The sequence below is a fragment of the Pinus tabuliformis genome, chromosome 4_2 (genome assembly GCF_031772625.1).
Source record: "Pinus tabuliformis cultivar Carrire ecotype Pingquan chromosome 4_2, CPIR1, whole genome shotgun sequence".
In the NCBI taxonomy this organism is placed as follows: domain Eukaryota; kingdom Viridiplantae; phylum Streptophyta; class Pinopsida; order Pinales; family Pinaceae; genus Pinus; species Pinus tabuliformis.
The window spans coordinates 848,201,541-848,215,036 of NC_142304.1; the positions used below are offsets into that span (position 1 = coordinate 848,201,541).

Sequence of the window (13,496 nt, forward strand, 5' to 3'; positions counted from 1 at the left end):
AAGCGCTCTATGAGTCCAAAGGGACAATCTGGCTTCCAGATTTTCTAAAAGATTGTTCCATGAGGAATGCTTGAGAGCCGTGGCAAATAAAGGAGCACCCAAATATTTAGACGGAAGGGTAGCGATGGAGAAGCCAAGGATACGGGCAATGGATCTTTGGGTGGAGGGCGAGGTGTTGAAGAAGAAGATCTGGGATTTAACTTTGTTAATGAGAGCTCCAGAAGCCTCCGAGAAGTCTGCAAGAATAGATTTAAGAACTCGAGCTTCTTGAACAGACGGATGACCAAATAGCATGTTATCATCGACGAATTGCTGGTGCGAAAAAGCAGGGGCTTGGTGGAAGGCTAGACCTTTGAGATGATGAGAACGGAGAGCTTCTTTAATGCTGCGTCCTAATCCTTCAGCTAAGATGACAAACAGGAAGGGCGAAATAGGGTCCCCTTGGTGAATTCCCCGAGAAGGACGGAAAGTGGGTGATGGGATTCCATTAATGAGAATAGAAAAGAACGAGGAGGAAATAAGACTACTGATCCATCTAATCCAAGAGGGGGCAAAACCAAAGGCTTGAAGGATTTTTTGCATATATTCCCAACTAATACTATCAAAAGCCTTAGATCAATTTTGAGCAACATACCTGGTTTTTTTGTGTGCTTGAGAGAGTGGATTATTTTGTGGGTTAGAATTATCCCGTCCGTAATCTGCCTTCCTTCTACATAACCAGTTTGTTCTGGATAGATGATAAGGGGAAGCAGGGGCTTCAATCTAGAAGCTATCACCTTGGAAACAATCTTGTATATAATGTTGCACAAAGCAATCGGTCTATATTTATCCGGAGTGTAGGATTCCTCTTCTTTAGGGATTAAAGCTATGAATGTTGCATTTAAACCCGGATACATCCACCTTAGAGTACGCGATTCTTCCACCACCTGCCACACTTCCCATTTGACCAGATCCCAAAAATGATGAAAAAAATTTGAAGTAAAGCCATCGGGTCCTGGAGCTTTCCCTGCTTTGAGTTGATGCACAGCATCGTCAACCTCCTGAAGGCTTATGGGTTTGAGAAGGAGAGTGTTATGGTCTTCAGTAATTAATTTGGGTATATGTCTGGTGATTTTTCCAATAGCTTCTGTTCTGTTTATGTCTGGCTCTTGATACATCTTCTTGAAATAATTGAGGAACACCTGTTCTATTCCTTCATGTGTTTCAATTTTTCCTCCTTGTTCATTGGTGACCCGAGAAATTTGATTAATCATTCTTCTTTGCATTGTAGATTTGTGAAAGAATTTCGTATTCTTCTCACCCTCCTTTAGCCATCTAACTCTCGATTTTTTCCTCCAGAGAGTTTCCTCCTGTGACTCTCGCTCAAGGAATTGAGTTTCTAGGGACTGCCCTTTCTTGCTAAGTTCTTCCAAGTGTCCTTTAGATATCATTCTTTGCTAAACAACTTTCATTTCTTGATTAAGGATTTCCTTAGCTTTAAAAATGTTGCCAAAGACAGAGTGATTCCAGCCTTTAATTTCCCTTTTGAGATATTTCAGCTTCCTTTGGAATATGGACATTTTTGTACCATCCGTCGGATTGCATTTTAGCCAAGATTCTCTGACAAATTCATTGAAGTCCGGGTGAGATAGCCAAAAAGCCTCAAATCGAAAGGGACACCTTGTATGGCAACCAGGAAAATTCCAATGGAGGGCAATCGGCCAATGATCAGAACCGGAGAAGGGAAGAATAGAAGCTGTGAATTCTCCTCCTACATGAACTGCATTATCAGAGATTAGAAATCGATCTAGACACGATGCTATCTGCATTGGAGCTGCCCTTTTGTTGTTCCAAGTGTAGAGGCCATTATTTGTAGGAATATCTATAAGCCAGTTATTCTGTATGAAGTCTTTTAATAGAGATCCTTCCCTGTTTATTCTGCAGCGCCCTCCCTTTTTTTCCTCCATTGAAGCGATCATGTTATAATCTCCTCCAGAGATCCATAATGGGTATTGCCTCTCTGTATTAAGGTTCGTTAAAGCATCCAAAATTTCAGCCTTGTGCTGGGTTTCTTGAGGAAAATACACATTAGTTATGTGACCATAGATGTTGGTTCCAATTATATGAAATATGGCTTGGATGAAATTTTTATTTGCATGTATGTTGGCTAGTTGAATCATTCTTGCATCCCAGAGCACTGCAAGTCCTCCGGAAGCTCCATGAGCATCAACAGCTGTTACTGTCCCCCCTGGCCAGGTTTTTGCTGCTATTTTTTCCAGAATTGTCGAGTTGCACTTTGTTTCCTGTAGAAAGAGAATTGCTGGTTTTTCTTCCATTAACATGTTTTTTAATAGTTTTCCTTTCCTTGGGCAATTAAGCCCTCTAATATTCCATGAGATCAACTTCATTGGGAAGGCTTGGGGTTGATATTGAAATACTTGGTTAGCTTAGCATATCTGCCTGATTCTACCAATACTTCGCCAATCTTGATGGTTCTCTCTAAAGTAGTTTTCCGTCCCTGTTTTTTACTGTCTTTGGTGATGAATTTCCCGTCCCATTGGCTGCCGATTTGAACCCCTAGTGAAAATTTTTTCTGGGCTTTATTGAGGACTGCCACTAGGTTGTCCACTTGTCTATCAGGTATTTTGTCGAAGTTCCCTGTTTTACATGCTTGTTCTAATCCCAAGATATCTAGCTCGCCAATGTCTATTGATTCTATATCCTCCTCCATGATTTGAGTTTCTTGAGAGTTACCATCGCCTTCCTTCTCATTTTCTATACTGGGGTTTGTACCATCTATATCCATATCAGGGAGGCTCCATGCTTTTGAAGCTATCTTGAGCTTATTGCCTTCTAGATCTACCTCCTTTTCCCCTGCTTTTGATTGGGATCCTTCAATTTTTTTCTTTTCCTGGGTAGGTTCTCTCTTATTGTAGGTTAAATTGCCTGGATCCTGCAAATCTTCATTATCTAATGCTGCAAAGCTATTACTAGTAGAAGGCTTTGATTGATCCCCTGGAGGTATCTTTGCAGTAACTACTGATTTTTTATTTCCTCTTCTACGATTTGTCACCTTAGTGAAACCATCTGACGATGGGTTTTCCTGTTCAGTTTGAATCGAGGGTTTGCTATTTAATGGGCAGTCTCTGAAGAGGTGTCCTAGGTCATGACATTTCCTGCACCTAAAGGGAACATGCTCGTAATCAATTAACTGGATACATTCCACATCTTCATGAAAGAGACTTACCGTATCAGGAAGAGGTTGTTTCAGATCCATGTAGACACAGATCCGTGCATATGAGGTATATCTCTGTGTCTTTGTATCTTCTGCCACTTTGACGAAGTCGCCCAGTACCTTACCGATTGCTTTGAGAGACTCCTCTTCCCAGTATTCCAATGGTAGAGAATACAGCCTGATCCACACCGGGGCCCAGCTCAGGTCCTCCTTATCCGGGTTGAAACGTTCAATCCATTCTCTAAGAAATAGCCCGGCAGAGTTAAAGAAATAAGACCCTCCTTCGAAAACTCTGTTCCTATCCTCCAAGTAGTTAAAAACTGCAGTGAAAAAACCCTTCGGCCCTAGATGCAGGGTTATGTGTCCTTTTGGATGCCATTTGACATTTATCCATGCTCTCAGCGCTTTCTCGTTTGGCCATATTCCAATAAATTTGCCTATGAGAGCATGATCTCTCATGTATTGGATTTTGGCATTGATATGATGACTAGGTAGCTCCACTTTTGGTCTGTGTGTAGCTACTGGCTTGCATGTGGACGAGCTTACTTTCGGCTTGTCTTGCTGTGCTTGTTCAGTCTGTTTCTGCTGACTTTTGTCTGTGCTTCCATCATTATGCTCCTGTTCTTTATCTGAACCCTCAAGATTCCCTTGCTGGTTGTCGTTTATTGAGGGAGGCGCCCCTCCTTCCCCCGGATGGGGGTTCATTGAACCCGCCTGTCAAAACCTTCGGGCTTTGGTTGTCTGCTCTGCCGCGTTCTGAGCCTGGAGGCCTCTGTCCTGAGGACCTGCCATTGCAGGTGAGTACAGAAACCCTAATACCACTTCTCAGAGCTCGCTTCCCTCCGCGCCGATTTCCCCCTTTGTTACTAATAGGGAGAAAGGGATATTAGAGCTTGTGCTGTGTTGGTTCCATCACTGGGTAATTCTGTGCATTATGTATCATTTATAGATGTTTTTTCAAGGAATACATGGATATATTTCCTCCGAATGAAATATTAAGTCTTTGATAGGTTTAAAGAATTTAAGGCTCTCGTGGAAAACCAAATAGAGAAGAAGATGAAGGCGCTGAGGACAGATAACGGTGGATAATTCTGCAAGAAGGAATTTTAAGAGTTATGTAAGAAGTGTGGTATAGCATGGCAGAACACTACTCCATACACACCTTAGTAAAATGAAGTTGTAGAAATAATGAACAGGACGTTGATGGGAAAGGCAAGAATTTGCATGCCCAGTCGTGTCGGGTTAGGATAGGAATTCTGGGCAGAGGTGGTGGAGACTGCGTGTGTTACCTGGTTAATAGATAACCTTAATCAATGTTGGAGGATAAGTTTCCACAAGAGGTATTGACTAGTAAGAAACCCTTTCTTTCACATCTGAGGGTATTTGGTTTTCATGCATATGTACATGTTTGAAAGGAGAAAAGAACCAAGTTGGATATTAAATCTGAAAGGTGCATCTTTATTGGGTATAAGGATGGTTTAAAAGGTTATAACCTTTGGAACCCAGAAACAAGGAAGTTTGTGTACAGCCGATATGTGGTGTTTAGAGAGGTGAAAGATGTTATTAAACATGAATTCCTACCAAAGGAACCTAAGAAGGTAGAGTTTGACCTAAAGGAGGAAGAATCAAACTCTACAACAGAAGAGGAATCAGGAGATGAAGAGCCACAAACTCCAATTATGAGAAGATCAGTTCGAGAAAGAAAGTAGCGAGAAAGTTATAGTCCATCTACTTTTTGTTCAAATTTTTTCTTATCTATTATTGAAGATGATCCAAGAACTGTCAGGGAGGCAATAGATTTAGAGGATGGAAAACTCTGGAATGAGGCCATGGTTGATGAAATGGCATCTTTGGAAAAAAAAAATGAGGCTTGGTATCTGGGGGAGTTGTCGGTTGGAAGGAAACCCATTGGTAGAAATGGGTGTTTAAGAAGAAGATGAATGCAGAAGGTAAGGTGGAGAAATACAAAGTTGGTAGCAAAAGGTTATTCCCAAGTGTCGGGAATTCATTTTGGTGATACCTTTTCTCCTTTTGCCAAGGTAGCTTCTATTAGATTTATTTTATCTGTTGTTGTTGCTTTTTATTTTGAGGTAGAATAGATGGATGTGAAGACAACATTTCTTCACGGGGATGTAGAAGAAGAGATCTACATGAAGCAACCTGAAGGCTTTGTGGTGAAGGGAAAGAAAGAACTCGTATATAGGTTAAAAAAGTCTCTGTATGGGTTAAAACAGTGACCAAGGACGTAGTATCAGAAATTTGATACATTTATATGGGGACTTGGCTTCACTAGAAGAAAAGAGGATCACTGTGTATATTTTAAATTAATTCGTGATCATGTTATTTATCTAGTCTTGTATCTGGATGATATGTTGCTGATTGGAAATGACAAAGAAATTGTCTAGGAGTTAAAGACCCAATTGTCCTCCAAATTTGACATGAAATATCTCAATGTCGTAAACTATATTTTGGGCATGTAAATTAAACGATATTAGGCAAAGAGGAAGCTCTGATTAAACCAGAGGAAGTATGTCGAGACAATATTGTATAGGTTTAATATGCAGGATAGTAAACCAGTGAAGGTTCCTATTCCTGTAAGTGTAAATTTATATGTTGAACATTGTCCCAAGAGACAAGAAGAGGAATATGACATGTCTTGTGTTCCATACGCAAGTGCAGTCGGTAGCCTAATGTATGCAATGCTTTATACTAGACCAAGCATTGCACACGCAGTGGGAATATTGAGCAGGTTTATGTCAAAATCAGGGAAGGAGAATTGGACAACAATGAATCGTATTTTCAGGTATTTGCATGGCACTAGTGATTATGGTCTGTGTTACCAAAAAAGACCAAGATTAGACAGAGTTTTGGACATCCGTGGCTTTGTTGACGTAGACTGGGCTAGAGAATGGATCAGAGAAGATCTACAAGTGGGTGTGTGTTTAACCAATTTGGAGGTGTAGTCAGTTGGATGAGAAAGAGAGTCTGTAGTTGCACTTTCAACTACAGAGGTAGAATAAATGGCAGCCACTCATGCAAGCAAGGAAGTAGTTTCTTTGCATAGATTGTGTTCAAGTACGGGGTTAATACAACAAGCTATAAGGATAAACTATGACAACCAAAGTGAAATTTTCTTGGAAAAGAACCATTTATCATTCAAATACAAAGCACATTGATGTTTAGTATCACTTTGTGAGGGATATGGTTGAGGACAAAAAGGTGTTGTTGGTAAAAGTGGACACTTTGAAAAATATTGCAGATGCATTGACAAAGTCTGTGAGCACTGAGAAGTTTTATTGGTGTAGAGAAACAATGGGAATTGTAGGGTTGGACTAACTACTAGGCTATCTTATGGCCTCCTGTGGAAAGGAAACAACAAGTGGGAGAATGTTGGGTGTGCATTATATTCTTTCCACGACTAGCCCCATGCACGAAGTCGGGGGGTTAGAGGGGAGGAAGACAACCCCCTCTCGTTGTGTGGGGAGCAGTGAGGGGGTCACAGGGGGGATGGAAGTCCCCCCCGTTGGGGAGTTTGAGGGGGGTAGTATCCCCCCCTCTACGGGGGAGCAGCGCCTCGGGAAAAATAATATGGACCCTATATTAGGTGGACGGAACTTCCTATTGTTTTGTGCATGGGTTTTGCACACGGTTTTGGGCATGATGGTTTTCTGCCCATAGTATCTTGTAGATCCAGCTAAGGGAACTATGGTTATGTTCTAATCCATGGTTAATGGATTAGGGTTTATGGATGTATCGGCATGTATATATATGTATTGTAACATTGAAAGGAATATAATGAAAAATCAATCTGGTAGTCCCGGTTTTGGGATCCAGGGGAAAATCTTTGTGTATATATGTTTTATGTTTTATGCTCTCACCATTGTTTATTTTCTGTTTTTTAAGAATTCATTTGCAGGTAATTTTTGTAAAGGGTTAAAACCTACAATAAATTGATAGGAAAAGGTAAGGTAAATCATGGAATGCAATTTTATTCACAAAGATGTATATATAAATACATTGTGTTACCCTTGGTTTCATATTCCAAGAGGCCTCTTGGACTTCCGTGATTGTTGGAGTTCTTACACTCCAATCCTTACAAATTAGGTGTCCAACAAATTTAGTTTCTATTTAATATAAGTTTTGAGACATCTAACTACTATAACTAAAAATAATTACCTACTTTATTTTTTCCATAGAAAACACCCGTAATTTCATTCATAATAAAATGATGAAGTTACATTTTTCATATACACTACAAGAGTGTATTCTTGAATAGAAACCATCAATAGCTTTAATTTTTAACCCCTGAAGGATAAAGAAAAAAAATAGAGCATATGTCTAAGAAGGAGACTTCAAAAAAACTAGAGATTTGTTGGACCCCTATACATTGGAAATAATGGAAACCATCATACAGGGCCAAAAAACCTCCATACAGTTAACAAGACTTCCTAGAAACCACTTAAAGGTCATTGGAAAGCAAGCCTCAAGCCAAAACCCTGAGCAGAGAAAAAGTGAGCATAGAATAGGCATACAAAGTGAGGCATCGACATCAATACCTCAGCAACTTCATAACTAAATAACTTCATTAGACAGCAGCAAATTGGACTCTGTGGTAGATTGAAACACCACACAAACACTTATAAAGATCCAAGCAGTTAGGTCGATGAGATATACACCAGTAGGGTGATGGTAGCATAGGCATCAAGTGTAAAAGCTCTGGATTTAGCAACATTGCAACCAGATTGGAAAAAAACTAGGGTTCATCAGTACGTAGGGTTTCCCCATCTGGCAAGCCCCCAATTAATTTCCTCGTTTATTCTTGGCAAGAACCACTAAAAAGTAACAAGTAGTTTCGTCAATTTTTGTATATAAACTATGAGAACTAAATTCAGAGGGTTTGATGTTTGGACTTTATTGTTATTATCTTTTGTTAAATAGAAATTTGTTGTTTTGGTTCTTGTGAGTGTGTAGAACATGCAATCCACCAACAAAATATAGGGCAAGGGCCACTTTATAGTTGTGGTGGTTCTTTTCTTACTAATATATATTTCTACATTTTCTTGTTATTTAATTTATTTTACTACACATATTTACTCATTTTATATTTCATACATATTTCATCCATTTCGTAGTGCAAGAAATTATTTTTGTATGTATATTTTAGTTTCATAACATTTCATTTTCAACAACATCCTTTGTATTCTATTATTTCATGTATACTTTCTCATAGTTTTATTCTGTTTGTGTAGTAACTTTATTTGGTATTTTGTTTCAGCACAATAGATTTGTTAGTTTTGTTGATAATTAATTTTCTTTATTGTTAATTATTTTCGATGATAATCAGTGTCTTTTGATTTTTAGTTAGCATTGTTGTATTTAATTTTGTTTCGCTTTACTTATGTATTTAAATAGTAACTAATTTATAATTTGAACTATAATTATTTATACAACTTTTCTTGTAATTAATTGTAATTATTTGTGAATAATTGTAATTAGTTTCCTCTCCGTCTTGAGCTAGGGAATGCATAAAGCCAAAAATTCATATATGTTGTTGAGTGTTTTCTAAGTAAAACGACCCCATAATGGTATTAAAGTAAGGCTTTTATGAAAACATGTAGATGTTTGTAAATTGGCAATAAACATGCGCAAGAAATTAGCCTTCCCTTGAAATGCTTGAAGTTGGCGAAGAGTACATGGACGAGGAAAATTGATGATAGTATTGAACTTTGATGGGTTAACTTTGATCCCTTCCTTGGAAACAATGAAACCTAGAAAAATCTTAGATACCATTCAAAATACACATGTGTGTGGGTTCAAACGAATACTACAGTGGCAACATCGAAGAAAGACTTCCCTAAGATAGCGACAATGAGACATACATCCCAACTAAATACATGCACGAGACATGAAATGGGACATGATGGGATAATCTAAAATTTTTGGCATCAGTGTCAAACATTATCAAATTTGACTCAAAGGGATCAACCCCTCTAATAAAAGACAACAAGGATCTATTTTGCATAGGATAGCTCTCTACAACCTCCAAGGTAGACATTGCACATGGAACTCAATGGGCTAAGTCTTCAAAAACATTGTAATGTTGAGATGCCCTCACATTGGGATTTTGTGTTTCTTTATAAAGAACACCCTTAGGTGGACAAAAAAATGGATCCAAGTCTTATCTAGTGTGAGAGGTCCATTGGGTGCAGTGGGGATAAGTGGGTCCTTAGAAGCAGAACTCAACTCTAGAGTGTCATAATATTTATCTCATATAAAATTTCACTTATTCATTGCACATAAGGATAAGTGTGTTGCCTCCAAAAAAGTTGTTTCCTCCCATGCCCCCAAGTGAACATCGAGGAGGTTGTGCAACTATTTGCTAAGGTTAGGTAGGGAATGATTGTGTCAAAATGGGTAACAGATGAGTAGAATCTAGTTAGCAAGTAGGCAATGAATCTCATCCATTCACAGGAACTCATGAGTTAATTAATACCCCTAAGAAATCTTGCAATAGAATTTGGCCTTTCAACATTGCTCATTTATGCCTCCACCCTGATTGGGTTAGGGTAGTTCAGTCTCATGAACAGTTTTAGAAGTGTTTTTCTATTTTTTTTCTTATTTTTCCCACTAGCTTTCTCATAATTTTTAGGTTGTGTGGATTGTGCCATATGAATCTTAGTGATTTTCTTAGAAGATGAAGTTTAATGAGAATTAGGTGCAGTTGTCGAGGCTTGTTAAGTAATGATCAGTTGCCCTAATTGAGTAGTTAACTAGATCACAACATCAAAAGAGACAAAACTAATTACAGCATCAGAATGTGGTCTCGGTTTAGATTTATGTGGATTGGTTGAAGTATGAGTAGTAGGAATAACCTCATATAAAGTGCCTAACTGAGAATAAATCAAGTCAAAATGTTGGGCATGTAAAACCGATTTCTCCTTAGTAACCTCCTCAACCATAGTGGCATCATTGGCTATAGGTGGTATCAAGGATCAAGTAAACCAATCTTTGAGAAACTATTCAGGAATATCGGTTCTAACCACCTATTTTATGCACCTCCACTCATGAATCAGATCAGAGATATGGATAGACGTGTCCTACTTAAAGGTAGACATGAGATCGTTTTGACCTCTTGCCTCAAAGCTAGCTAAAAGTGGTTCAAGAATGTTCACATGAAGGAACATAGTCACTATAGGATGCCTTATCTAACTCAATATACCATTTTGTGGCATCTTCGGTCAAGGTTCTTTGGAAGAGACACAACCTCAAAGAAGCAATGACCAAGGAATTAGAAGAACACCATAAATGATAAGTGGTGATATTTGTGGGGGGATTCTCACCTGGCTTTCCTTACAATTTGGGAATTTCAAACATTAATTTGGTAGGCATTGGACACCTAGGATCATGGAAAATGGGGTCATTGATTAACTTGTCTAAGTCCAACAAATCAAGAGATGCTCTCAATGGAATTCGGTGTTGGTTAAAAAAATCTAAACATAGAGAAGGGAACCGAGATGTACATTGTGGTCACTCCATAAAAAAGTTTCTAGAATGTGAGGTTTGACCAAAGGGTTGACTAGAACTAGAGTATTTAGGCCTTAAACTAGCCATTCTAGTGAAAGGATGATAACCCCCAATGAAAAATGAACTCCCTAAAGTGTGAATACAAATGGTATTATACCTATAACTAGAAGGATGACCTCCCAATGTAAAAGCACCATCGTAAGGTGGAAAGCTCGTGGGCATAGCGGTGCTAATGGGGATATTACCCCCTAGTAAATTATCCCCTCTGAATGATTTAAAACCTCCAAAGAATTGTGTTCATCCAAACACATAACTACCCCAAATATTAAAGGTTCACCTAAAAATAGTATTTCCCTATACGGATTAGGGATAAACATAGAACCCCCAGCATGTTTGCCAAAGATGACTAACCCATACTAGAGATAGTGATAGTAAGGATAGATGAGCAAGGTGGAAACCACCTAGATCTCATGGGATGATTCATGTTTTCCCCCGTTCTCAATAGAAATCTTGGTGAAGGGAGGGCCACACACAAACTTGGAAAAATTGTTTGGGTTGCAGTGACAACCAATGGGATGCCTCATTGTGAGGATAGAGGTGTAGTTGAAATTGAGGTAGTGCGCCTTATCACAATGATTAGTGGTAAATATGACATCACAGAAGACATTGCGGACATGGATGGAAATGATCGACCCATCTCCCCCGTGGTAGAATCACCACTCTCACCAAACATCATATGAGATAACAAGGAAAAAGGCTTAGAGAAATAGACACTCAGTTGTATAAGTATGTAACATAAAGGTTATGTAACAGCCCTCGTGAAAATTCCATGTAATAAAAGTAATGAAGGCAAAATAAGACCATGGTTAAGGGACACTTATTCCAAGCTTAATGTTGAGCAAATATATCGTAGTGGGCATCACTAGATGTGTGGTTTGGCTAAGGAAAATTAGCAAAGGCTAAGGTAACGGCATTAAAAGACAAAAAGGCATTTTTGGCACATTTGTTTATGAAAATAAAGGAAATTAGGAGAAAAGTAAGGTGAAAAGTCACAGGTTGCATGTGATGAGGAAATTGAAGAAAAATAATGGAAAATGAAGAGATTAGAGGCCTCATTAATAAAAGGTTTCTGAGGATTAGTTGGTAACCTTTTGTCAATTCAAATTTGGAGCTCTCTCATTATTCTCTCTCTCTCTCACTCTTGGTCACTTAGAATTTTCTTGGAGTACTCTAGATTTGGAGCAAGAATTTTCTTGGAGTACTCTAGATTTGGAGCAAGAAAGGAAAGCAAGCAAAGGGAAAGGAAGGAAAGTAAGGATCAAGGAAGGAAAAGTAGGATCAGGTTGATTCAATAGGAATACTTGCAAGTAGCCTTTTGCATGTGTCATTTCCTAGCTGGTTTGGACATGCATGGCTTTGCATGTTGGTGTACGGTTCTCTTGTTGTTGGTGGCATGGTTTTGCTAGGTTAGCCTAGCCTTTCCTTTTTTCAAATGCCATGATAGGTTGGGATGTTTATCTCGGTTTTGAGCTTTGGTTTGTTGATGGATTTCAGAATCTAGGGTGGAGGTGGTATCAAGTTTCATTCCCAAAGGCCTAGGAATCCCTTGACCGGTTTTGGTGGGATACACGGTAAAGCTTGAGGGAGAAGTCTCGATTTAGGGCCAGGCTAGTGATTTGGGTTTGTATTGTGGTAAATCCTACGATACTAGTCTTGGTTTAGGGCCTTGTGATCCGAGATTAGACTGTGGTAAATCCTAAGAGACAAGGAGACAGAAAATTCCTCAAAAATAGAGATGGATTATGGATGGCATTCCAAGTTCAGTGCGGTTGTGATCAGAGCACCAGTTTGGTGTCATCAAAGTTTGGTGAGGGTGGAAGTGGTTTAACCTATGGATTCCCTTTTTTTTTAATGGATCGGTTATTTTATGAGATCCTACATTCATGCTTGAAATATGCTTGGAATATGGCATGGGGATGACTAGCCGAAAGAGAAATTTGGTTCAGCCATGTTTATGGTCGGGTAGAACATTGAGGTCCTAAACCTGGTCGGATTTGCTTGTGATTAATAAAAGCTAAGTTCTCTTACTTTTTCACTTGTTTATATGTGGATTTAATGGCTATCATATCTATGATATTTATATGGTTTTATGTTGGTTATAAGCATGGTTATATGACTCGTTCATGTCATGGTTATTTCATGTGTTTACTTGTAATTGTTAAATGGATGGATACAAGACCTAATTGATGATATAATAGTTCAATGGAGAAGGATGACATCCTTCTCATTATGTTTCATAAGTTATTTTAGTCACTTATGCTTTGTCTTGTATCCTAGACCTGTAGGTTGCATTGATGCCAAGTGTTTGACAAAATGTCAGTCTCAGTCAAGGATGCTCAGTCCTAGCCCTGAGGTTGATTTTTGATTTATTAGTATTTTCATCATGTCTTTGATGGATTCTGGAGGTTGTAACAAGTTCTGATCAAAGGCCAGGGTTCTGGGCTAGAAAAGTGGCTAAAATCTCAAGGAATTTGGCATAGGTTTGCTGGAAAGAGTCCAGAGACGTTGGCACATAGGCATGTGAGAGTGACTTTTGCTTTTGGACATTGTCTTGCTTACAGCATGAGAGCGACAAAGGATTAAAAGGTTTAAATCATCAGTGGGACTCAGGGACAGGATGTCTGAGTGGTTGACATGTCTCATAAGGGTGTTATTGTTGATGTGGATGGTTTTGTTTGATATGTTCCATCGATTACAT

The 13,496-nt window shown here is 38.8% G+C and overlaps 1 protein-coding gene across 1 annotated transcript; it reads right to left on the bottom strand.

Moving 5' to 3' along the window:
• Positions 1-1,436: 1,436 nt before the first annotated feature.
• Positions 1,437-2,315, bottom strand: LOC149172330 (uncharacterized). Its single transcript, XM_089426277.1, has one exon. The coding sequence runs from the start codon at positions 2,313-2,315 to the stop codon at positions 1,437-1,439; it is 879 nt and encodes a 292-aa protein (XP_089282403.1).
• Positions 2,316-13,496: the final 11,181 nt, after the last annotated feature.

Bases quoted from the DNA above. Each gene is read 5' to 3' on its own strand.
- LOC149172330 (XM_089426277.1), bottom strand. From the start codon at position 2,315: ATGGAAGAAAAACCAGCAATTCTCTTTCTACAGGAAACAAAGTGCAAC.